This window comes from Nylanderia fulva, unplaced genomic scaffold (assembly GCF_048542155.1).
Source record: "Nylanderia fulva isolate GAGA-0341 unplaced genomic scaffold, ASM4854215v1 Scaffold869, whole genome shotgun sequence".
Lineage (NCBI taxonomy): Eukaryota > Metazoa > Arthropoda > Insecta > Hymenoptera > Formicidae > Nylanderia > Nylanderia fulva.
The window spans coordinates 1-25953 of NW_028190992.1; the positions used below are offsets into that span (position 1 = coordinate 1).

The following is a 25953-nucleotide window of genomic DNA, read 5'->3' on the forward strand; positions in this document are numbered from 1 at the left end:
TCCATAAATTTACATGAAACTAGGATTAAATTTTAAATGAAAGTTTAAACCCCCATGCGATTTCCAAATGATAGATAAAAAATTTTTAGGAAAATTTAAAAAACCCGTTCTTGACGCGAGTATCTATCAATTGGGCATATAAAAAAATGAATTGGAATGTAAATGATAGTTTTATTGGTCCATCACAATTTAATGATGAATAAAATATTAAAAAAAATTAGAAATTCGTTCCGGGACGCAAATTATCTATCTTTTACATAAAACTATGGAATGTAAATAAAAATTGTAAGTTTTAACCCTCCATCGCGTTTTCCCAAAAAGATAGAATAAAATAGGAAAAAAAATAAAAATCCTTTCGGGACGCGAGTTATCTATAAATTTTTAATATAAACTTTTTGGATTAAAGAAAAAATGATAAGTTTTAACCTCCACCCGCGATTTCCAAATGATGGATATAAATATAGGAAAAAATTAGAATCCGTTCCGGAGCGGGGTACTATCAATTCCCATAAACTATGAAAAAAAAAAAATGTGGTTTAGGATTGAAAAAAAATTTGCGCGCCCCGGTTTCGAAAAAAAAATTCACGGATCATTTCGGGGAATTTAAGTGAAGCAATTGCCGGGGGGGCCTAAAACGGCAGCCCCTTTCGCGGAACGCCCGGGGGGGGAAAGCGCCGCGGAAGCAAAATTTTTGGGAAAATTAGGCTTTTCGCGTGTCCCCCCTCGCGTTTTCAGGCGGTCGATGCGTGATCGATGAGGGTAGCTTTCCGTCGGAAAAGTTTCGCGGAAAGGAGAGCGGCGTTGGTCCCCAAGGGTCAGCCCAAAAGGGGAATTCGCTTTACGGTGTAAATAAGTGCGTAAAAGTATTTCGCGACAAATAAGAAAAAGATTTGCGGGTATTGGGGGACATATGAGAGTGAAGAGTTTAGGGTAATGGGAAATTTCCTTTTTCGCGACGCAACTTTCCCAAGTTTTCGCGAAAAAATGGGCCTTTGTCTCGGGCATGTACGTGACGTAAATCAAAACAACGATTTTTTTCGGTCTGCTGAGGTTTTAAAACTGGGGTATTCCCCCGATCGGGAATGCATGTGTGTTTTCTTTTCTCCGCTCGTTCTCCTTTTCCCTTTCCCTCTCCTCTCCCCGCGTTCTCTCCGCCACAATTGTCGTAGTACTGCCGTCGCGACGAACTCGCCGTCGTATTGTGCACGCTGAGTACACGTGATCGACTCCTGCCGAATATTCGAATCCTTCTGGAGGATTCTGTGTGATAGTTCATGGCATATTAAATGCACGTGATCGAACATTACGAAATATTCGGATTCCTGCTGGAGGACTTGAATGTCAATAATTGAAGACAATTATTAAGTCGCGTCAAATCATCTGTGCGCGTGTTCGATAAATTATAACGGTCGTCCACAAGAGGACAAAATTTGTTTGTTGTACGATCGCGATCGTGACTTTTCAAATAAGACATTGTTTTCTCTTGCGACAAAAAAACATTGGTGTCGATATCGAACAAACAGTTTTTCTTTTTGTAATCGCGAGCTTCGAAACGTGTCCGCAAACGCTTTCGATTTCTCATATCGAGTTTTGTTCTTTTTTTCTTTGATTTTGTTTGTTGTCAAGTCCAGGTGACTTTCTGACATGTGAAATAATAAATTGATCTGTTTTTGTTCATTCAACTTCAAGACTTCTTTTCAATTCGGCTTCCTACGTAAATCATCAATCTCAGCGCACACATGGGTGCGCGATCACCCTATTAAGATACAGTCCCTCAACAATATCCTATTGTCCATCCATCACATCTCTCATGAGATTCCTATGATTTCTTTCCAATAAAAAAACAAAAAAAAACGGGTGAAGGATTTTGAGAGGCGGCGCGCGAGACGCGGCCCCTAAAAAGGCGAGCATGCTCCGTTCGCCTGCAGCTTCGCGTCGGACCCACGGTTCAAGCCGCGCGTTTCGCAACATCTGGTCCTTCGAGCCGGAGTTGAGATTGGTGGGGGCGAATGAAAAATGAAAAAAAAAATCAAGTAAAAAAAACCCCCCGTGACATTGCAAGTCATTTAAATCGGACCCCTCATCAAAAAGCTATCATGGGGGATTCAAAGAGGGGTGAAGCTCGGTTTTTAAAAGGACTATTTTATTTAAAATTAGGTCGGGAAACCTCAGGTGATTTTAAAATTTAGTGTTCCCAAAAGGGAAAAAGCTCTGGGAAATTTAAAAAAACGCTTTCTATTCAGTTTTCTCCCAGCTCTCGCATTTTAAGGAAAGGGTCGGTCGGTCACCCGCCCGGCCGCCAAATTCGCGCGAAAAAGGGGCGAAACTTAAAAGAAACGTGGAAACCCAAGTGTTTCGCAATCAGGGGACCCCGCGCAGCTTGTTCCTGACGAGAAGCAAAATTTCAAATTTACTACTCAAAAAAAAAAGACTTTGCCTTCCCGAGGGGGCCCCTATCAGGCAGGTATGGACTACATGAACGGGTTTTGGAGGAGCTGGTTCCAGTCCGTTAAGTCGTGAAACCCTCTTTCAACGTTCGTTCCGCGCATACAGACTCTGCGTCATTCTATTCGGTCAACATCTTCCTCCCATCAAATTGCCGCCGTTCACCAGGTAAGGATTGAGGACGTGGAGACTTTTCGCGATCGGTTTCAATCGCTTATTATCGACAATCGCGAATTATCGAACTTCAGTCGCATGCATTTTTTAGTGTCAAGTTTAACAGGCTCAGCTCGCGATGCGATATCAGGTATTAAAGTCACCGCGGATAACTTTCGTTTGCGTGGAAAGCATTAACAGCGCGTTTTGAAAATAAGCGCGATTAATTGAGACTCACATTTCGAATTGTATAATCTTCCGAAAATGATTCGTGAGTCAGCTGTCGAGCTTCACGCCTTACGCCGATAAAGCCGAACAAGCGATCTCAACATTGCAACGTCTTAATCGTTCGCCGGACGATATAGTCAGCGACATGTTAGTTATTTTCTCTCTCAGAAGTTTGATCCCGCCACGCGCCGTGCGTGGAAGTTAAAAACGAGCGATATCGAAAATCCGCCAACATACAAAGAAGTATTAAAATTTATTTCGTCGCGTGCTCTCGCGTTAGAGGAACTTCACCCTCGCGATAACGACAAGACTAAGTTACATGCGAAAGTGACTAGCGCAACAGCGACTGCGTCATCTAATACAGTGTGTTCAATGTGCAAGCAATCGCACATTCTCTCAAAATGTCCGCAATTTGTAGCAAAGAGTCCGATTCAGCGACGCGAATTGGTTAAGAAATTTCGACGATGTTTTAATTGTTTGAGTGATAAACACATGTCGATCAATTGTCAAAGTAATTTCACATGTCGAACATGTAATAAACGACATCATTCTATGATTCATCTCGATTCGGACTCATTGCAACAAGTTACAAATGCGAACAATACGTCAAACGCGAATGACGTCATCGACAACGTGCCTAACGTTACGGCACTCTCATCAGTTACAATGACAACTGCGCCGACTCCTGTTGTCTTATCTACTGCAAAGGTGAATTTGCAGGCGCCTTCTGGACGCTCATTGGTTGTCAGAGCCTTGATTGACGGTGGATCAGAGCTCACGTTTGTGACGGAGCGCGTTGCTCAAATATTACGTCTCAAGCGTATACGAACGCTTACTTCAACGTCGGGAATAAGCTGCGCTGACACCGGTACATGCCGATCTGCGGCTCTGATTCACATCACTCCTCGCAAAAAATCGAAACCAAGGTTTCACAACGGTTGCCTATATTATGAAGGCATTAACGAGGTATGCTCCCAGAAACGCTTCGCAATCGCAAGATTGGAAACATATTTCCAATCTGGAATTGGCTGACGATGATCCTACCGGATCAACACCGATTGATCTCATAATAGGATTCGATTTATATAATCACGTACTCGTTCACGTACGTAACGGACCGCTCGGTCAACCAGGTGCAATTGAATCGCATTTCGGATGGATCCTATCCGGAACAACCTCTATCCCGAATCACGTGACACAACCCTCTCATGTGGTAACTTCAACTCTCGTAATTCCGCCTGTTGAGGATGCGAGTCGCGTCGTGCAATCAGCTCAGTTAAATCAACGTTACAGTGTTGTCGCTCATTGTTGTTCTCTCGAAAATCAATTGTCTAAATTCTGGGAGGCAGAAGAAACACCTCAATCAATTGAAATGTCCCCAGATGACGAACAATGCGAAAAACATTTCAAACAAACGCATTCGAGAACATCGGATGGGAGATATATCGTGCGTCTGCCGTTTCGAAACGGCCCACCCATCGAAATCGGTGAATCTCGCGAAATAGCCGCGCGTCGGCTTTCGTCGTTACTTCGGAGAATTAATAATCAACCTGCGATTAAGCAGGAGTATGCTGAATTCATGAGCGAATACGCACAGTTGAATCATATGAAAGTAATCGCACCGGTGGATTCAGTAAATTCACAAGTCGTGTACATCCCTCATCATCCGGTCATTCGAGAGACTAGTTCGACAACTCGGTTGAGAGTCGTATTTGACGCCTCATGCACAACCTCTAACGGTACCTCGCTCAATTCTCACATGTTTACTGGGCCTAAACTACAGTTAGATCTGCAATCGGTTTTATTACGTTGGCAACAGCACAAATACGTTTACTCCGCAGACATAGCGAAAATGTATAGACAAATATTGGTCGACTCGCGAGATAGAGATTATCAACGCATCCTATGGATAGATGAAAATTCGAATATTCAAGAACATCAACTCCTTACGGTAACATACGGTACGGCTTCAGCACCGTTTTTAGCTCTTCGAGTCATTAATCAGTTAAACGATGATGAAGGAAGCTCGTTTCCACTAGCATCTGCGGTTTTAAGCGAGAACGTCTATGTGGACGACGTGCTGTTTGGGGCCGAAGATATGCCTCTCCTTAAACAGACTCGAGATCAAGTTTGCAAATTGTTGAAACGCGGTGGATTCGATCTTCGCAAATGGGCGAGTAACAAACCGGAGTTGCTCTCAGATATTTCATCGGATCATCACGGGCTCGCACAGCTTAAATTATTCGAGACTGACAACAATCTGAAGGTTCTCGGTATTTTTTGGAATCCGACGCACGATTGTTTCCAGTTTCAAATTGAATTACCACAGACTCTCCCTTCTACAAACGAACGATTCTCTCTACCATAGCCAGAATATTCGATCCACTTGGATGGGTCACACCCGTGGTTCTCAAAGCGAAAGTTTTTATGCAGAAATTATGGCGACACAAAGTAGGCTGGGACGACAATCTCTCAGAAGATCTCCTTTTACAATGGAGCGTGATTTATAAATCACTTCCTTACATCAAAAGCATAAAACTTAGTCGCTGGATTGGATGCGATTCAGATACCAAGAGCATCGAGTTACACGGTTTCGCGGATGCTTCCCAAGTAGCTTACGCCGCAGTAGTTTCTTTGAGAGTCACAACATTATCCGGTCATACAACTGTTTCGCTCCTCGCTGGGCGATCCAAAGTCGCGCCTATCAAACCGCTGACAATTCCTCGATTAGAATTGTCAGCTGCGGTCTTATTAGCGCGCCTAATTGAATTCATCAGAAAATCTCTTCATTTCACGAAAATGCCAGTCCATTGTTGGACAGATTCGAGTATTGTGCTTGCTTGGTTAAACAAGCACCCATCTCATTGGAAAACTTTCGTCTCGCATCGCGTAACAGAGATTCAAACACGAGTAGCTGATGGCATTTGGCATCATGTCAGTACACATGAAAATCCCGCTGACTGTGCATCTCGCGGTTTACTCGGCACAGAATTAAGCGCCTTCGACATTTGGTGGCGCGGACCTTCATGGTTGAGTCTTAAACAGGATGATTGGCCCACATTCACAATAACGCCGATAGACGAAACACAGTTAGAAGAAAAACCGTATCAAGTGCATCAAGTGAACGCTAATGAACCGTGGAATCTCACTACTCGATATTCATGGTGGCCAAAATTAATACGTATTACCGCCTACATTTACCGTTTCATAAGGAAGTGTAGAAAGAAACACACAATAGGATCGAACAACAAGTCTCAATATCACGCTCTTACTACAGTTGAATTCAACGAAGCACGAAACTTCTGGCTGAACTTCATTCAGTTAGAACTATTCGAAAACGAGCTCCATAATTTAAAGTCAAACAAACCGTTGCCTACTCACAGTCCAATTCTCTCATTAAATCCGTTCCTGGATTCTGACGGTCTAATTCGCGTTGGGGGGCGATTAGAACACTCGTCATTATCTTTCCAGTCCAAGCATCCAATCTTATTAGCCAACCATACGATCACTACCATGATCATCCGTTATACGCATGTTGTATCTCTCCATGCCGGTCTTCAATCCACTCTTTCAAAACTTAGACAAGAGTTTTGGATTTTGAGAGCAAGAAGTCTAGTAAAGTCGGTTATTTATAAATGTGTTCCGTGTACAAGAGAAAAGGCTCAAGTAGCTAGTCAGCTGATGGGCCAGCTACCTACAAGTCGTGTTTCGGCGCCCTCTCGAGCGTTTCTACATAGCGGTGTCGACTATGCCGGACCAGTCTTTACACGTGCTTCAGCCGGCCGAGGAATTACCTCGCGAAAGGCCTACATAGCACTCTTTATTTGTTTAGCCACACGCGCTATTCATCTCGAACTGGTTAGTGATTACTCGACTGCTGCCTTTCTTAACGCTTTTCAAAGATTTTGTGCGCGACGTGGATTACCAGAGGTCATGTACTCGGACAATGGTACTACGTTCGCAGGAGCAGACAAGGAGTTGTCGCAAGCGTATCGAGACGCTCAAAGCGATGTTAACTTTCTCAACTTTATCGTGTCAGATAACATCACATGGAGTTTTATCCCTCCCCATGCTCCACACTTCGGTGGATTGTGGGAGGCAGGGGTCAAAAGCGTTAAATACCACCTTCGTAGGATATTAGGAAATCACACCCTCACTTTCGAGGAACTTACTACCGTGCTTTGTAAAGTTGAAGCATGCTTAAATTCAAGGCCCCTGTGCCCATTGACTGATTCGATTGACGATTTTGAAGTGCTCACTCCGGGTCACTTTTTGATTGGATCGGCAAACACAATCAATCCAGAACCTTCTGTTCTGCAAATCAATGAAAACAGACTGTCACGGTGGCAGTTGTTGCGACAGATCACGGAGCGTTTTTGGAAGCATTGGCACGCCGACTATATTAACACGCTTCAACAGCGAACTAAGTGGCGAAAGGCAAAGTCACTTATCCATATCGGTTCCATGGTTCTGATTCAAAATCCTCTTCTTCCTCCTTGCAAATGGGAACTCGGACGCGTAATCCACTGTCAACCAGGCTCTGACGGATTAATTCGAGTAGTTTCCGTCAAAACAGCGAACTCGGAATATAAGCGTCCCATAACTAAGTTATGTGTGCTTCCAATCGACGTTGATTCTGACGATTCCATCGAGGATCAACCTCGAGTGTCAAGCAATTAGCGATAATTCTAGTGTAAGTTAATTATACGATTCTAATTCTAATTACGTTATAATTTATGTAGCAAGTAAGTCAAGTTTATGTTCATTAGTTAAGTCAAAGCGTGCAAGTAAAGTCGCCAAGGCGGGCGGCGCTTGCAATCCTAAGTTTAAGGTCGTGCGAATTAGTACGAACAGCGGATACTGTTGTTTACGCGATCTGCGTTAAATGTTAAAATCCGTCCGCGATAACAACAGTGATCTTTAGAAGTCAACTTTAAGTCAATATTGTCAGCCGTTTCAGGTCTACAATTTCACTTTAGTGCGATCTGAGCGTAATCAGAAGTTACATCTCAGTATCTTATATATTGCATGGGATCAATCGTGACGAACAATCACACGCAATTAGTTTTCATTTAGCAAACCTCACTCACATGGGAGTGAACGATGCATCCTTGTGTAAGGTATACCGCGAGATCGAGTAGTTTCGAAATTCAAATTTCGAAGCGGGCGGTATGTTTAGGATTGAGAAAAATTTGCCGCGCTCGATCGAACGAAAATTCACGGATCAGTCGAGAATTTAAGTGAAAGCAATTGCCGCGGGCCTAACACGGCAGCACCTCGCGGCACGCACCGCGGGAAGCGCCGCGGAAGCAAATTTTCGGCCAATTAGCGCGTTCCGCGTGTACCCCTCGCGATCAGGCGGTCGATAGCGTGATCGATGAGGGTAGCATTCCGTCGGGGACAGTCGTCGCGGAGAGAGAGCCGGCGTTGGTCGCAAGTCAGACCAAAGAATTCGCGTTACGGTGTAATAAGTGCGTGAATGTATTATCGCGACAAATACGAACAGATTTGCGCGGTATTGTGTGACATATCGAGAGTGAAGAGTTAACGGGTAATCGGATCTCGTTCGCGACGCAACATACACGTTCTCGCGACGAATTCGCCATTGTCTCGTGCATGCTACGTGCACGTGATCGAACATTACGAGTATTCGGATCCTGCTGGAGGATTCACTGCGATATTCGCGTATCGGTGAATGCATGTCGTGCATTCTCTCTCTCGCTCGTTCTCTCTCTCTCTCTCCCGCGCTCTCTCTCACAATTGTCGTAGTACGCCGTCGCGACGAACTCGCCGTCGTATTGTGCACGCTGCGTACACGTGATCGACTCCTGCGAATATTCGAATCCTTCTGGAGGATTCTGTGTGATAGTTAATTGCATATAAATGCACGTGATCGAACATTACGAATATTCGGATCCTGCTGGAGGATTGAATGTCACATAATTGAAGACAATTATTAAGTCGCGTCAAATCATATGTGCGCGTGTTCGATAAATTATAACGGTCGTCCACAAGAGGACAAATTTGTTGTTGTACGATTCGCGATCGTGACTTTCAAATAAGACATTGTTTTCTCTTGCGACAAAAAACATTGGTGTCGATATCGAACAAACAGTTTTTTCTTTTGTGATCGCGAGCTTCGAAACGTGTACAGCAAACGCTTTCGATTCTCATATCGAGTTTTTGTTCTTTTTTTCTTTGATTTGTTTGTGTCAAGTCCAGGTGACTTTCTGACATGTGAAATAATAAATTGATCTGTTTTTGTTCATCAACTTCAAGACTTCTTTTCAATTCGGCTTCTTACGTAAATCATCAATCTCAGCGCACACATGGGTGCGCGATCACCCTATTAAGATACAGTCCACTCAACAATTATCCTATTGTCCATCCATCACATCTCTCATGAGATTCCTATGATTTCTTTCCAATAAAAAAAAAAAAAAACGGGTGAAGGATTTGAGAGGCGGCGCGCGAGACGCGGCCCTAAAAAGGCCGAGCATGCTCGTTCGCCGCAGCTTCGCGTCGGACCACGGTTCAAGCCGCGCGTTCGCAACAAATGTAAATTGATAAATTTTACTTGTCTATCATGATTATTTTAATCCATAACAAAAATTTACGAAGTAATACGTTTTATTTAAATCGCAAAAAGAATAGACATATTCTAAAGAATAATACCTAAAATATATAGATATCGTTTGTAAAGTAGTAATTAGGTATGAAACCCGCTTTATTATGTGAACTCGGCTTTACTCTCAAGAAACATCTAGAAGATTCTAGAAGGTTCTAGAAAGACGGTTGAGAATCGTTACATTCCAGAAGCATGATGCAATGCATGATGCAACGCTGAAACACGTTGCAACCTGCAAACCATTATAGAAGGACCGTTAAGAAATATCACTACCAAGAATAAGATAAGGAAGGCCCGTTGCAAGCCGCATAGCGGTGAGTCACCAAAGAAGCACCGCTATCGCTACTAAGAATACGATAAGGAAAGTCGGAGAGCATAGCGATGAGTCATCAAAAAAACACCGCTATCACTACCGAGAATAAAAGACGGTTGAAAATCGCTAGCGATGAGTCATCAAAGGAACACCGCTATCGCTACTGAGAAGCCATCTCTCCGGGACTTAACCGTCGCAATCTCTACCAGGAACAGATTGTCTCCAGTACTTCCCCGGCATATCTCTCTTACCATTGGATTAGCCTCATCACCCGATGGGAGGAGCGAGCCACATTTTACGGTATATAAACCCTGCACCCGGCACGGAACGGCAGTGATTCGCCGAAAGTTGTTCCGCCAGCACAGTCAAGTTCAGTACTTCTAACAACAGTCAGCTAACCAGCCATTACTACGGGGTTCCGAAGACAACGAGACATAGCCGCCATTTCAGACCGAGGTACCGAGGCTCCTCAGATCTTCAGACTCAGAGGGAAGAACACAGTAGCGAAGTGTACCACAGCAAAGCACATTAGACATAGTCTAACCTTGTGAGTATTTAAGCCAGGATGCGTATTAAGGTTGATAGAAAATTGGTACCTTGATCGGTAAGGATAGCTTTGGGAGTTCCATAAATGCAAATAAATTCTTTTGTAAAAGCGTCGGCTATCGTTAATGAAGTGGCTTCTTTTAATGGTACAGCTATGAAGTATTTTGTTAATAAATCTTGCATGGTTAAAATATATTTATTTCCGTTATTCGTGATAGGAAATGGCCCTACTATGTCTAGTGAAACTTTATCGAAAGCTGTCCCGGGGGTATCCGTAATAATCATTGGTTGCTTGGTTTTGCCGCGCGTTAATTTCTTTAACTGACATTCGCGACATTTTCTAATAAATTCTTGAATATCTTGTTTCATCGTACTCCAAAAGTAATGAGGTTGAAGTCTATTAAATGTTTTCGTAACTCCTTTATGGCCACCGCATGCTGATGCATGGTTTTCTGAAATTAGTTTTACGCGTTCCGCAGAAATAGGATTGTCAACTAGATTCTGGCAAATAGTTATATTTACGCGGGTGTCATAAAAAAATTTCTTCAATTGATTAAGAACGTATGACCAGGGAATGTCATCGAATTTATGCGTTTTGCTAATGCTAAAGGAAGTTAATTGTAATTCGTTAACACAGTCTAATAAAAAACGTATACAATTTTTCACAGTTTGCGGTTCTATAGACAGTCGATTGTTTGTTCTTATCAGGATTGATATTAAATTATTTAATTTGATTTTCTTTACATTAACTCTTTCAAAATTGAGATTTTCGTATGTGGGTAAAAGATTTGCAGTGGAATAAAGTTTGGCTCCTTTGTCGTAGGGTGATCCTCCGTCTAGACTTATAAAAATTACATGATTATCCTTTTGGTTTAATAAGTTGTCTCTTACTTCGCGTATTCTTACTTTACTCGGAATTACGGGAGGGGGTTGTATAATTGGTATAGTTTCTGAAATTACTGGGTCGACGTAATCGTATTCTAAATTTGAATTTGACATATTTGCATAGTCGTGATTATCGTTATTAAAAATTGAACTTTCATCATCTAAATCAGAATTGTTTTCAGTTATATTAACATAATTAGGGTTATCAATATTATTACTGCGGTAAGGGATTAAAGCATTTGTTTCAATTGATCTGACGGAAGGTCCTGGTCTGCTTGAAAATATGGATTCGTCGGATGATTCGTCATTGTCTGAAGCGAATATTGGTAGAACTAAATCAGTGGGTGGATTTCGCGATAAAGCATCGGCATTATTATTTAGTGATCCCTTTTTGTATTTAATTTCGTAATTATATTCCGCTAGCTTGGTTTTCCACTTCCAGAGTTTGGAGGTTGGATCTTTTATAGAGTGTAGCCAAATTAAAGGTTTGTGATCGGTTATTATAGTAAAAAGTCTTCCGTATAAGTAGAGTCTGAAGTGGCTAATACAATATATGATGGCTAGACATTCTTTTTCAATTGTTGAATAATTTTGTTCCACGGTGTTTAAAATTCGAGAAGTATATGAGACAGGAAGATCTTTTCTTACCGGTCCCTGACTTAAAATTCCGCCTATGGCATACCCTGATGCGTCGGTAGTTAGTATGAAAGGTCTAGTAAAATCAGGATATTGGAGAATGGGATTTGAACATAACGAATGTTTCAAAGAGTTAAAAGCTTCTACTTGTTTTAATTGCCAATTGAATATGCTATCCTTTTTCAATAAATCTGTTAATGGTTTCGCGACTTTAGAAAAGTTAGGTATAAATCTTCGGTAATATCCGGCTAAACCGAGGAATTGTTTTATGTTTTTCGGATTTTTCGGAACTGGGAAGTGAATTATTGATTTTATTTTGTCCGGGTCTGGTTTGACTCCATTCGCGCCTATTATATGGCCTAAATAAGCTACTTCATGCCTTAGAAATTCGCACTTATCTGGCTGTAAATGTAAATTCGCGTCTCGTAATCTTTGCATTAATCTTTCACATTTGATTTCGTGTTCTCTTAATGATCGCGCGTAAATGACAATGTCGTCCATATAGACGAATAATTCGTTTCCTTGTAGTCCCGATAATACGTTATCCATAAGTCTTTGGAAAGTAGCAGGTGCGTTTTTTAAACCGAATGGCATGCGCTTGAATTGATAATGCCCATATGGCGTAGAAAATGCTGTTTTGTGAGCGTCTTTAGGTGACATAGAAATTTGATGAAATCCGGAAGCTAAATCAAATATTGAAAAGTATTTGGCTGATCCTAACTGATCAAGTATATCTGTTATATTAGGAAGAGGATAGGCGTCTCCTATAGTTTTTTCGTTAATCAATTTCTTCTTTATGGACAGAAGGAAACCTGTATTGTTTATTGTGTATAGGAATTTCGTTAATAGTTGGAATGTAGTGTTGAGTCGCGTTTGTAGTTCCTAAAGGTTCGTTAGGCAGATGGAATCTATCTGAATGCTTAGTAAGAATTGACCTGACATGATCAATTTCTTCAGGATTTAAATGTTCAAGTCTTAAAAGTTGTTCGACAGCGTGTGGTCGATTGGAGTTAGTAAAATTGTCGTTCGTCGAGAAAAGCCCTAGGGTTCTCGCACAATCGACGGAATTAGAAATTTCATCTCCCATTACCGGGGTCTCCCGACTCTTGGTAATATGCTCTTCATTGCAAGACATTGAATGCCCTAAGGTTTCAATGTATCTTGTGGATTTGTCTCCCATCTCTTTTTTGCCTTGGAATCGCGCTGAATGCCCTAAGGTTCCAGCGTGATTAGTATAATTTCCCATCTTCGTCGTTTCGTTTAAGTAATGTACGCCGTGCCCTAAGGTCTTCGTACAATACATGGATTTGTCTCCCATCTCTTCTTCAGAAGGTACCGAATGCCCTAAGGTTTCGGTCCGATTAATGTATTTTCCCATTTCTTCATCTTCATAAAGTACGTCGAGCCCTAATGTCTTAGTACTCTCGTTAATATCTATAGATTCGCGAGATTCAAAATCATAAATTTCCACTGACGGAATGTCGATTTTGAAATCCTCCTCGGTGGTATTAAATACCGGTAAGTATGTTCTTCCGTTTGAATGAGTAATGAGTGCGTCTCCGAAGAACACCTTGTCAGCGAGGGTTTGTAAAGGTAAGTATCCAGTATGTATTTCTGGATTAGAAATATGAATGCAACAAGGAGTAACAGTCCTTGTTTTCAGATGTAATTTTTCAACTTCATAGGTGATGAAAGGAATGATAATAGTGCCGTGATAAAGACATCTATCTTTATAATTTATGATAATGCTTCTTTCTTTGAAGAAAGCGTTCCCTAGGATCCCGTCTTGGGGAATGCAAATGGAGTCTGATATTACATGGAACAGGGTAGGTTTGTCTAACAAGTGGATAGTTATGGAACCTAAAGTTACTATTGTTTCGGAGGAAATGTCTCGAATGGATATAATATTTTCTTTATCTAGATTGACGTGAGGTAATACAAATTGTTGTTTGATATATATGATTTGATTATATGGTTTGATTTATGCCAGAGCCTGAATCAATCATGAAATTGCATTCATGTGATAAGTGTGGGGATATAAGTTTGATAGAAGGTAAGTCGTCGTGTTTAATCTCGTTATCTACACTGCAGATTCGAGTGGTGTGGTTGGAATTGATTGCTGTGTAAGGATCATGTTTGCAGGTTGTGTGCGTTTTGTCGGGGCTTCGTTTCGGCGGACGTCGGATTTTTCCGGAACGCTTTGGGGGTTTCCCGAATTAGCAAAAGAAGTACTAGGCTGAGCCTGATTCTGTTCAAGTGATCTTTTGTAAGCGAGTTTCCGACATTCGCTCATGAAATGACCGGAACTTTTGCAGTAACGACAGATTTTAGTGGCTGGATAATTTGGTCCGGGTTGACCAGGTATCAAAGGCTTAATGAAAGGAGCAGTAGTAGAAATATTATTGTTGCGCGAATTATTAATTATTGGATGGTTATTATCAACGTTGTTCACGGTTTGTCTTGCCGTCGGATAGTTTACGTCGGCATGAGGTGAAGTGTAAGCGCGATTAAAAATTGTATTTTTCTTTTGAAGGTTTTCAACTTCTAAAGTTTTGGATAATTGAATAGCAGCAACGATATTTTGTTCAAAAGTATAGTGCCGTTCTAATTTCACGCGGATTAATAAATCGGAAGGTAATCCATTAATAAAACTGTTAGTAACGCTTTTTTCAATGTTATCTCTAACTTCATCGTCGAGATTTCCACAAACATCGGCTTCTCCATCTATAATTGCCGTTCTTAATTCTTGAACGCGCGCGATGTAATCAAAAATATTCTCATTCTGTTTCATAAATATGTTTGCTAACTCTCCTCGATATTGATCGATGGATTTGTTCGGTCCGAAAATAAGTTTTAAACGTCGCGTTAGATCTCGTAGGCTATTAAATTCGACTCCCTCGATTGCGGCATAGGCATGCCCTTGCAATTTGTTAATAATTAGTTGAACTAAATGATATTCTTGATATTCGGGAATTAATTGAAGTGCTCTTTCGCAAATTTTCGTGAAATGGAGGACAGACATTTTATGTCCATCAAATTTGGGGATTGTATCTATAGCGTCTTTCAAGCGAATGGGAGAGTTTAGTTGCAAAGGAGTGGATGGTCTTTGTGTTTCTATTTTATCATAATGTCCCTGCATATTGTTAGAATGTTCGATTATATCTATACGTCGTGATAAGCGAGTTACCTTGTTCTGATAATTTTTCCATAAGGGTTAATTGTGCAGCTAATTGTTCCGAAATTCCGGTTACCGAACCGTCCTCCATGTTTCTATCTTGTTCTAATGTTCGTTGAAATGTAAGTAAATTTTCCTCTCTATTTCGCAATGTCTCAGCTTGTGCTGTTAATTGGGCTTCTTTATCGTTTAAATTCTGTGAATAAAGGTTAAGTTGACTACGGGTGAGTACTCTGTTTTCTGAGTTGTCTGAGTGTACAGGAGTTCTAGTAAGGGACATTTTGCTTTAAGATTTATAATTTATAACTGATTTTACGTTAATTTTACTTATGAAATAACACCGATCGCACAGATCAATCTCCGCGACCTCTCAACGATCTCTTTTGGCCAATCCCACCGCTGCCACCAAAAATAATGTTTGCCTTCTTGTTACGTTCAATAATTCACCCGGCGGCAAATTACCTTCTGCACAAGACGGTCTTCTCTCGCGTCTACCTCGGTGGACGTTTAAGAAGTCTATCTTCTTCTAATGTAATAATTTTCGTATTTCAAATGTTGTAGTAATTATTCTGTAAGAGCTTCGACATTATTTCTAAATGGACATCGAGAAACATCATAGTTATTTGAGAGCAGGCCGCCATGTTATTTTTCTGAGTCATTAACAAATTGGTACTCTGGAATTACGAGCAATTATTTTTCATTGTACGGGCTAGTATGAATTTCAAATCAAATCTCTATAAACGACTATTATATTTTGTGCACTAAGAATAACATATCGCACTTATTTTCTAGAATCAAATTGTAATCAGTTTTACTTATATGTATGTATATTCAATGTGAACTTGCACCTTGAATAAAATATCACAGTTACTTTTCATGGTAATATATTATTACTAAATTTAGATAATATACACTTTACGTATGTTCACTTTGAACTGGCACCTTGAATAACATATCAGTTACTTTTCGTGATAATTTATTATTAGATCGTTTAAATTTTTGAGTACCTTCTTTTGAACATGGCCTGACCTTTTCATTTTTATGATTTTTTTAGGATATTTTTATCTGTAAATTGTAGTGAGAAGTCGTGTCCGCGTCCGTAACATCTGGTAGCGTTTCATCTGTTATGTGATATTCTGTATTGATAGACTAAACCACGGGTCAATCCCTGAAAAGTGGCCCGAATAAACTATACTTTTACCAGAACAACCGCGTGTTATTGCAAATCTGAGTCTCCCCTCTTCCCGAATCCTGGCACCGACGAGCCGATCCGTGGCGTCGGGAAAGGTGCTTCGTTACAATTATATAAATAAATATTAATTAGTGAGAGAGAGGTGAGAGAGAACGAAAAGACTAAAATAGGACGAAAGAGGGTGAGTTAGGGCGAAAGAGGAGCGGGAGTGGAGGTGGGAGCGCGGGCGGGTGGACGGAATGTGGGAGGGAAAGGGGTGGGTGGTAAGTTGAGGGAGGTGTGAGTGAAAGGTGAGAAGAGATTTATATATATATATAATCCTGATGACGTCAGCGGACGCGGACAGAGAAGAAGACGACGTTTCTTAATTTTTCATGAAAAACGTCACTTTTTGACCGCTTGTATGTCCAGAACGGCTTGACCGATTTTATTTCATCTTGGCTCAAATTACTCGTGGCGAAACCGCCTTTCAGGTTATATTACGTGCAATTCAAAATTTTTAATATTTTAGTAGTTCTACACCCCCAAAAAATGGACTTTGATGATGCAGGATATGAGACTTGTAGTGTCTTTTAAGGTTTATTAAGGTTTGAACATGGCCGGAGACACTACCGCGTCTCCTGATAAAGTTAGCGAAAATGTTCTACGGACAGACACCTTTTCAAGTGCGCTGCGCAGCATTTGAGTTTGCTGAACGTCACAACATCCCCAATAATATTAATATAGAAAAAAGGTGTGTTGGCGTAGATTGGTTCTATGGATTTCAAGCTCGTAATCAAAATATACCACCGAATCCTGGCTGCTAGCGACCGGCTGGCATTACCCCAAGAGGCGACCGTAATTACCCAACACGTCGGTCAATTGCGGCCACTTCAGAGATTTTTTTAATCAATGCAGGCTCAATTATTTATTAGCTTTCTTAACTTTTATGCTTCTACTTTCGAAAAATAATTGATGAAGTATCCGTCAACTATTCCATTTTGGTTCTAAAGACATTTTTTTTTCAGAAAATAGAAAATAATTCTTACAGACTGCAATTCCCCCATTCTCCCCTATATATATATATATATATACATACATATATATATATATATATACATATATATATATATATTATATATTAGCTTTCTTAACTTTTATGCTTCCACTTTCGAAGAATGATTGATGTAGTATCCGTCAACTATTCCATTTTGGTTCTAAAGACATTTTTTTTCAGAAAATAAAAAATAATTCTTACTGATTGCAATTCCTCCATTCTTCCCTATATATATATATATATATATATATATATATATAGGGGCAAATGGGGGAATTGCAGTCAGTATAAATTATTTTTTATTTTCAGAAAAAAAAATATCTTTAGAACCAAAATGAAATAGTTGACGGATACTTCATCAATCATTCTTCGAAAGTGGAAGCATAAAAGTTAAGAAAGGTAATATATATTATATATATATATATATATATAAGAGAGAATGGGGGAATTGCAGTCAATAAAAATTATTTATTTTCAGATAAAAATGTCTTCAGAACCAAAATGGAATAGTTGACGGATACTTCATCAATCATTCTTTGAAGATGGAAGCATAAAAGTTAAGAAAGCTAATATATAATTGAGCCTGCATTGATTAAAAAAATCTATAAATTGACCACAATTGACCGACGTGTTGGGTAATTACGGTCGCCTCTTGGGGTAATGCCAGCTGGTCGCTAGCAGGCAGAATTCGGTGGTATATTTTGATTACGAGATTGAAAATCCATAGAACCAATCTACGCCAGCACACTTTTTTTTTTATTAAAATTATTGGGGATGTTGTGACGTTCAGCAAACTCAAATGCTGCACAGCGCACTTGAAGAGGTGTCTGTCTCTCTCTCTCTCTCTCTCTCTCTCTCTCTCTCTCTATATATATATATATATATATATATATATATAGTTAAAAATTAAGATAAGTGAGCTTAAATAAGATTATGTTTTTATTAATTCACATGGTTTATATATACAAGTAAAAATGTTTGCACATATAACGTTTAAATATATAATATTGTATAAAACACACGTGTATGTATATATATATATATCCCATACAGCAAAGAATTTTCTATGAATGTGCTATAAACATTATATAAATATCCTAATATTCCATGGGTCATTCAAAATATTCTATAGAAGTTCTATGAATATTTCATGGAATTTTGTCAATTCGGAATGTGTATATAATATTCCTGAAATATTCTAACAAATGTAGTATATTTAGAAAATGCGTGGAATGTTTTATAAATATTCTGATAAATATAGAATATTTAGAATATTTATAGAACATTCTGCAAATATTTTTAAAATATTTATAGTATGTGCTATGAATATTTGGAAAAATTTTTTAGAACTTGTTATGAATATTTTGATAATATTCTACTAACATTCCGATGAACATAAATATTCAGAATATAAATGGAATATTTTTTAGATATTAATGGAATATTGCTGGAACATTCTAGACACATTTTAGAAAAATATAGAAAACCTTCTGAATGTTCTATAAATATTTGAAGAATATTCTTGGAACATTCTATTAATATTGTGGAAAACAATAAAGTTTCTACAATATTAATAGAATGTTCCAAGAATATTCATCAAATATTTATAGAACAATCAGAAGGTTTTCTATATTTTTCTAAAATGTGTATAGAATGTTCCAGCAATATTTCATTAATATCTAAAAATATATTCTATTTATATTCTGAATATTCATGTTCATCGGAATGTTTGTAGAATACTATCAAAATATTCATAGTAAATTTTAGAAAATTTTTCAAAATGTTTATAGCACATACTATAAATATTTTACAAATATTTGCAGAATGTTCTACGAATATTCTAAATATTCCACATTTATCAGAATATTTATAAAACATTCCACGCATTTTCCAAATGTACTACATTTATTAGAATATTTCGGGAATATTATATACACATTCCGAATTGACAAAATTCCATGAAATATTCATAGAACTTCTATAGAATATTCTGAATGACCCATGGAATATTAGGATACTTATTCAATGTTTATAGCACATTCACAGATAATTCTGTGCTGTATATATGCTGTATATAGAAATCAACATTAATATATAAAAATATTTAGAAGTAAATATAATTGTTTCAATGGAGTATCTATACACAGGCAAATATAATATATCTATACAGGCGAAAAAATGTCATTGGTCATTCGTAAAAATTTTCTGAAAGTTTTTCAATATTTAAGAAATTTTCTTTAAAGTTTTTATGCTTTATGAGAATAATTATTAATTATTAATATATCTTTTTTACTTCACTTTTAACTTTTCAAAATAAGTTGAATGGATATCAATCAGTTGAAATAGTTAAATGATATTATTTCTGCCCACCAAATTTTCTGCGCACATATATTGCTAGTTAATTGTTTTTACTGTTGCGCATGTGCGACTCATTGTCAGTCTCGCGCGCATTCTGTCCAGCCATCGCGCCCATCGCGTGTCGCGTGTGCATCAAGAATCAAGAGCCGTACGTATATTGTTCAGTGAGCAAGTCTGAATGTGTTTCTGTCCCGTTTTGTTCTGATTTCCTCTTTGGGAGGCTAAGACTGCATAGGAATCTGCTACCACACCACTGTTTTGGTCAATATAAACAGGCTTTGAGCTTGCCAGTGTTAATAATCTCGAAGGAAGAAGGAAGGAAAGTATGTATAATCGTTCGTAAAAAATCTATTATCTACGTTAATTTTATGAGTACCAAGTAATTTTTAGAAATATGGTTTATTGTAGATAATTTCATGATAATTTTTAATATTTTTAGATATAAATTATAGATTTAAATTTATTTCTAAATATAAATTCGTAAGACCTATAATTTAAGAGGTTATACACAAGTCACAGCACGTGTTTATTATATTATCAGTATATGGAAATAGAAAGTATAATTATAAAATACTATGGATATAAATTCATAAAAAAATAATTTGATAAGTTTGATTAGGTTATAAATTGCAGTACGTTTAATTATTGTGTTAATTTTGCAGATGTTAATCATAATATATATAATTGTAATTTGTAATATACATATATAATAGAAATGTTGCTTCTAATATATTAAAATTTTATAAAATTATACATATCAAATATATTATTAAAGAAAATTAATGTTTAGGTTTGTTTTTAATTTTTGTTTCAGGTACTTAATATTATAAGACGTACATAAATAAAATATTCGTTAATGTACAAATGTGATATAATTAATAAAATATCTATAAAATAATATTTAAATTTTTCTTGCGAATTTATGATGAATTTCTAATTAATTGGTATAAATTAACATAAATTTGTACAATTTCAATTAATATTTATCTATAAAATGCCAAAAATTAAGAGTAAAAGACATTTTAATCGAAAAATAAACGATAATATAAAAGCGTCGATGGCTTTAATTGAGTTACAAAGCCATATCAACATAATTGAATCGACCGAAATTACTTGTTCAAGTAATAAAATAATAAGTATCGATGAAGACGCGAGTAGACAAATTAGCACAAGTCCTGATTTTCAGTTAATCAATGTATCATCAAGTGAAGAAATTCACGAAAATGTCGCTGAATCAAATATTTATGTCAACAATATCGAAGAAAATTTTCTAAATAATACATCTCTTTTAAATAATTTTATGGTATCCTTATATAGCGTTGATAATGACGAAGACATAATAAATTGTAATAATGATTTATCCACTTGCGCAGAAAAAAAAGATAAAAATACATCACTGCGAAAAAAGTTAGCATCATGGTCCATTAAGGAAAATATTACTCAAAATAGTTTTAAAAAACTTTTAGAAATTCTTCGAAATGAAAATGATTTGACTTCATTTCATAATTTACCAAAAGATCCGAGAACAATGTTATCTACTCCAAGCAATCTTACTTCTGTAAAAATGAGCGCTGGTTCTTTTTATTACTTTGGAATTGCTCAGTCTATTAATATATTAATTAATCAATGTAATGCATTCCTTCCTAATTATACATCTTTTGAATTAGCCGTAAATATAGATGGTTTGCCTATTAGTAAAAGCAATTCAACTTGTTTATGGCCAATATTAGTTCAAATAAAGTCAATTGAAGTTTTGAAAAAATATGTCTTAATGGTAGCTCTATATCATGGTAATGGTAAACCAAAAAACCCGAATAAATATTTAGAAGAATTTGTAAATGAAGCAATTTACTTGATTACAAATGGAATTTTTATCAACAATCAAAAATACGATTTTAAAATAAAAGTTATAATATGTGATGCGCCCGCTAAATCTTATATTATAAATGTAAAAAACCATACTGGTTATCATAGCTGCACTAAATGCAAAGTGGAAGGTTATTTCGTTAATAATGTGTTGTGTTTTCCACAGACAAATTTTATAAAGAGAACAGTTACTGAATTTAGACAACAATATGATGAAGATTATCACAAAGGGATAACCATTTTGACGAATTTGCCTCATTTTCATATGATTAAAGACGTTATACTAGATTACATGCATCTTATTTGTTTAGGAGTGATGAAAAGATTGATTACACATAAAAAATATGGTTGGGTGTTGGGTAAACCACCATATAAGCTTTTACATAGACAAGTAGAATCGATTTCAAATAAAATCAAAAGCTTAAATAAATATATCCCAATTGAATTTCCACGTAAAGGTAGATCGCTTGAAGAATGTCCTCGTTTTAAGGCAACGGAATTTAAACTCATATTATTATATACAGGACCCATAATTCTAAAACAATTTCTTCCAAAAAATAATTATTATCATTTCTTGACATTACACGTTGCTACTCTAATAATGTGTAGTAATGAATTCTGCAAAAAAATAGATATGATAAATTATGCAAAAGATCTAATAAAATGCTTTGTTGAAACAAGTATTAATATTTATGGTCAAGATTTTGTTTCTTATAACGTACATAATTTGTTACATATACATGAAGATGTCATACGATTTGGTAATTTAAATGAATTTTCAGCTTTTCCGTTCGAGAATTATATGATGCAATTAAAAAAAATGATCAGAAAAAAAGAAAAACCACTTGAACAAATAATACGTCGTGTTTCCGAATATAATAATATTCCAAGATTAGAAAATCACTTTGAAAATAATATTATTGCCAAAGAACATTATAACGGACCTTTATTACCAAATTGTTTAGGTCAATATAAAGTATTAAAATTAAAATCTTGTACTTATAAATTAAACACTGCTGATTGTTATGTACAAATGTTGGATAATGAAATTGTTCAAATATGCAACATAACTTACTGTAATAATATTATTTGTATTATTGGGCAAACATTTCTTGAGAAAAAATCATCTTTATAAAACCCTGTGACTCTGCAATTCTAGGTATTTATATTGTACATCTTGACAAACTTAGTAGTTTAAAAATATATTCATTATTAGAAATTAAATGCAAAGCAATGTTGTTGCCATATAAAGATAATAATGCAGTAATTTTTCCTTTGTTACACATGTAAATAAAATTTTAATATTTTTTATACTGTTTTGTAATAAATTCCCTCAAAGTGTAAAAACATTATTATTTTTAAATAATTAATTAATTATTAAAATTTTCTATCAGTTATCACATTAAAGTTCTATTAATTTCTGATTAGTGCTAAATAATGGTGTGATAGTAACGATTTAATGATTGCTGTTACTATTTTAATGATTGCTGTTACGTAGTGCTTATCAGAATGTTGCTAAAATATTGACATTTTAAAGTATTAAATGTTTTATTATTAATTTGATTGCAAATCTAAAAAGAGATTTTAATTTATTATCTATCTATTTTTAAATATTCAATTTTAATTGATTCTTCTATCGCAGTCTTTATTTAAATAACTGACAGTTTATATATGTATGTATATATTGCATTTTTATGCATATATATTGCATTTTTTAAATCCAACATTAAATAATTTTATGACATAAAATACGTAAAATAAAATAATAAAATATTAAATAATTTAATATTAAATAAAATACGTTCAATATAACCAGAATGAGAAGACAATGAACTCGTGCAATCCGTGCACGTTTAAATTTCTCTACTCGGTGCTGTATCATCTTTTGATTTTAACGAAGTACCGACATTGAGTTGATTAAGTTGCATCATTGTGTCCAGCTTTTGATATGCAATATTGCAACTAGACCTATCTTACTGTGATGGTGCGAGGATATAATACGAGCAAAAAGTATATATACGTATATAACTAAACTTCATTATGTCTAAACAAGCTATTTGCATTTTTCAGAAATATGGAATGGTGTATTTGCCATTTTCAAATAGATGACTCTGTAGAAGTTGTCCCAAATAATTGGATAACTGGTAAAAATCTATGTGTGTGGCCATTAACAACAAAACCATCTAAACTATTAGAGCTCATTAAAAGAAAAGAGATTCCTAAAGATGATTGGAAAACAATGAATATTAAAATTTTAGGACGAAATAGTAAATATTATACGTATATATTTAATATATTTAAATACTTTAATATATTTAAATTGCAATTTCTTATGGTTATTTTTAAGAATTTGTATATAATTTTTTATAATTTAAATGGTAGTACGTAAAACAGAATAAATGTAATAATAAAGTTGAAACAATTGCAACAGATCTTGTATAATTTGTTATGGAAAAAGATAATTTAAAATATAATTAATAGATAAATTTACGTTTTGTCTATATTTTTTATAACTTGGCTTTTCATTTATTTGTTAAAAATTGTTCAATTTATTAAATATAGCAAGTAGAACTTTATATATATATATATATATATATATAAGATTTTTTAAATGAAATATTTTTATCAAGTAACTATAATTTAACAGCAATATTTTTTTCTAGACGATTATAAAATTGCTCAAAGAAAATGCAAAACTGCATTGGATAGAGATAATCTCTCATCATTATCTGAATCTGCTGAATATGGAAAAGGATGTCGTGTACCGAAACGTAAAAGACAGTACAGTGATACATACACAGATACCGATACGGAAAGCGATGAGTGTGGCGAAAAGGATTTGTCCATTAATTTTCCGACATATAAAGCAGATAAGACTGGTATTTCATCAAATTCAAACAATAATGTTGGCCAAGTCAGTGAGAGCAATAAAAAGCAAAATTCAGACAATATTTTAACTGAGATCCGTACTAATAAATCGAATAATAATGTTTACCAAATCGGCGAAAGTAAGAAGCAAAATTCTGATAATATTTTAGCTGAGATCCATACTAATTTTCAAAAACACGCAATTGAAATGAAAGGTAATATGTATGGAGAAAATATATGTTTTATGTGTGGAAAAAATGCCTTAGTATAATATTGCTATAATATGCATACTTTCTAATTCACTTGCAAATCGTAAAATATGTTAAGGCTGTTTTGTGTTCATTATATGTATATATATTTTGAATTTTTCAGAATTTCAACGCCAAGTTCTACGACACTTACATAGCATTAATGGCCGCATGGGAGAATTAAATGAGCACGTAGAATCATTAAAACAATCTAATTTTCTCGTTGCTCAAGAAAATACTAATCAAAATATTATAAATGAAGTATCATTACAATACATAGAAAATTTGCCAGTAAAATCAAAAATGGAGCTTCAAGAAATTGAGAGAACTTTACAAGATAAAGGAATATTCCATGATGTGGTAAAATGATCGTTATATTACTAAAATTATACCATAATTATATAAATAAATATAATAATATATATAAATATAATAATTATAATAATATAAATATAATAATAATATAAGGAAAATATAATAATAATAGTATATAAATATAAATAAGTATATTTTATACAATAATTTTTGAGGCTACAGAATTGTCGAAAATGGGCGGTAGTAATTTACGAATTATTGTCAAGAAATTGATGTGCCGAATTTTAACACCGGAAATTGGAAGAGAATACAGCTGGGAGGGGCACAAGGGGAACCTAATTTTTAAGGATTTACTTCTGGCAAAATTAGTCCTTAGTAAGTAATACAAATATAATTTTAATTTCTTTATGATATGTTTAGGAAAGTTATATTTTATTTTTTGTTTTAAAGTAATTAATACATAATTAATACATTGGGAATTCACACCAGATTCAACATTTTATTGAAATTTATTTGTTTAGAAATGTTTAAATTGCAGTAAAAAAAAGTTTTAAAGAAATTTGCTAGTATTTAAAAAAAACAATCAAAATATAAGATTCCTTATCATTTCAGAATCCGTAAGACTTACTACACGGAAAAGTCCTGTAATTATAACAGATGATGAAATTATAAACATCGTTAAAACTTGGTTGGTAAAAGCCAAATTAAAAACAAAACCAACACAGCAAAATAAAGCCAATCGTTCGTGTAATAGCGAACATTAAAAATGTTAAAAGTTTCTTGAAGAACTACTACTCTAAAGTACAAATTTAATAACCGTGATAGTTTTTGTGCAAAAAACAAGTATAATTTATTTTATGTTTTTAAATATAATGTACTTCAGTAAGATTTTATCAATAATTATTATAATTAATTTTATTTTGCTTTAAAAATACGAATATTTTAAGTTTAATTCAAAAACTTATGGTAAAACTCTTAAAGTATATTATTGACATGTAAGGGAGAATTGAAGATATATATGTTTTTTTTATTAATTTTTTTTCTTTTAATTTTAAAGGAAA

General features: G+C 35.7%; 3 protein-coding genes across 5 annotated transcripts; all 3 read left to right on the top strand.

Moving 5' to 3' along the window:
* Positions 1-3775: 3775 nt before the first annotated feature.
* LOC146719780 (uncharacterized) lies at positions 3776-5194 on the top strand. The gene has a single exon (XM_085489526.1). It carries the CDS (start codon positions 3776-3778, stop codon positions 5192-5194), a length of 1419 nt encoding a protein of 472 aa, XP_085345652.1.
* Positions 5195-5253: 59 nt separating this feature from the next.
* Positions 5254-7506, top strand: LOC114930871 (uncharacterized). The gene has a single exon (XM_029302728.2). The coding sequence runs from the start codon at positions 5254-5256 to the stop codon at positions 7504-7506; it is 2253 nt and encodes a 750-aa protein (XP_029158561.2).
* A 12181-nt stretch (positions 7507-19687) lies between these two features.
* On the top strand, positions 19688-25922 carry LOC114930866 (uncharacterized). 3 transcript variants are annotated; one of them, XM_029302720.2, is made up of 6 exons: positions 19688-19918; positions 23532-23728; positions 24125-24544; positions 24702-24937; positions 25108-25267; positions 25505-25922. In XM_029302720.2, the coding sequence occupies exons 2-6, from the start codon at positions 23536-23538 to the stop codon at positions 25654-25656; spliced, it is 1161 nt and encodes a 386-aa protein (XP_029158553.2). In that variant the 5' UTR covers positions 19688-19918; positions 23532-23535; the 3' UTR covers positions 25657-25922. The 3 variants fall into 3 exon arrangements, with proteins under 3 accessions (XP_029158553.2, XP_029158555.2, XP_029158554.2); XM_029302722.2 differs by having other exon boundaries at positions 24125-24340; XM_029302721.2 differs by lacking the exon at positions 19688-19918 and adding an exon at positions 23363-23445.
* Positions 25923-25953: the final 31 nt, after the last annotated feature.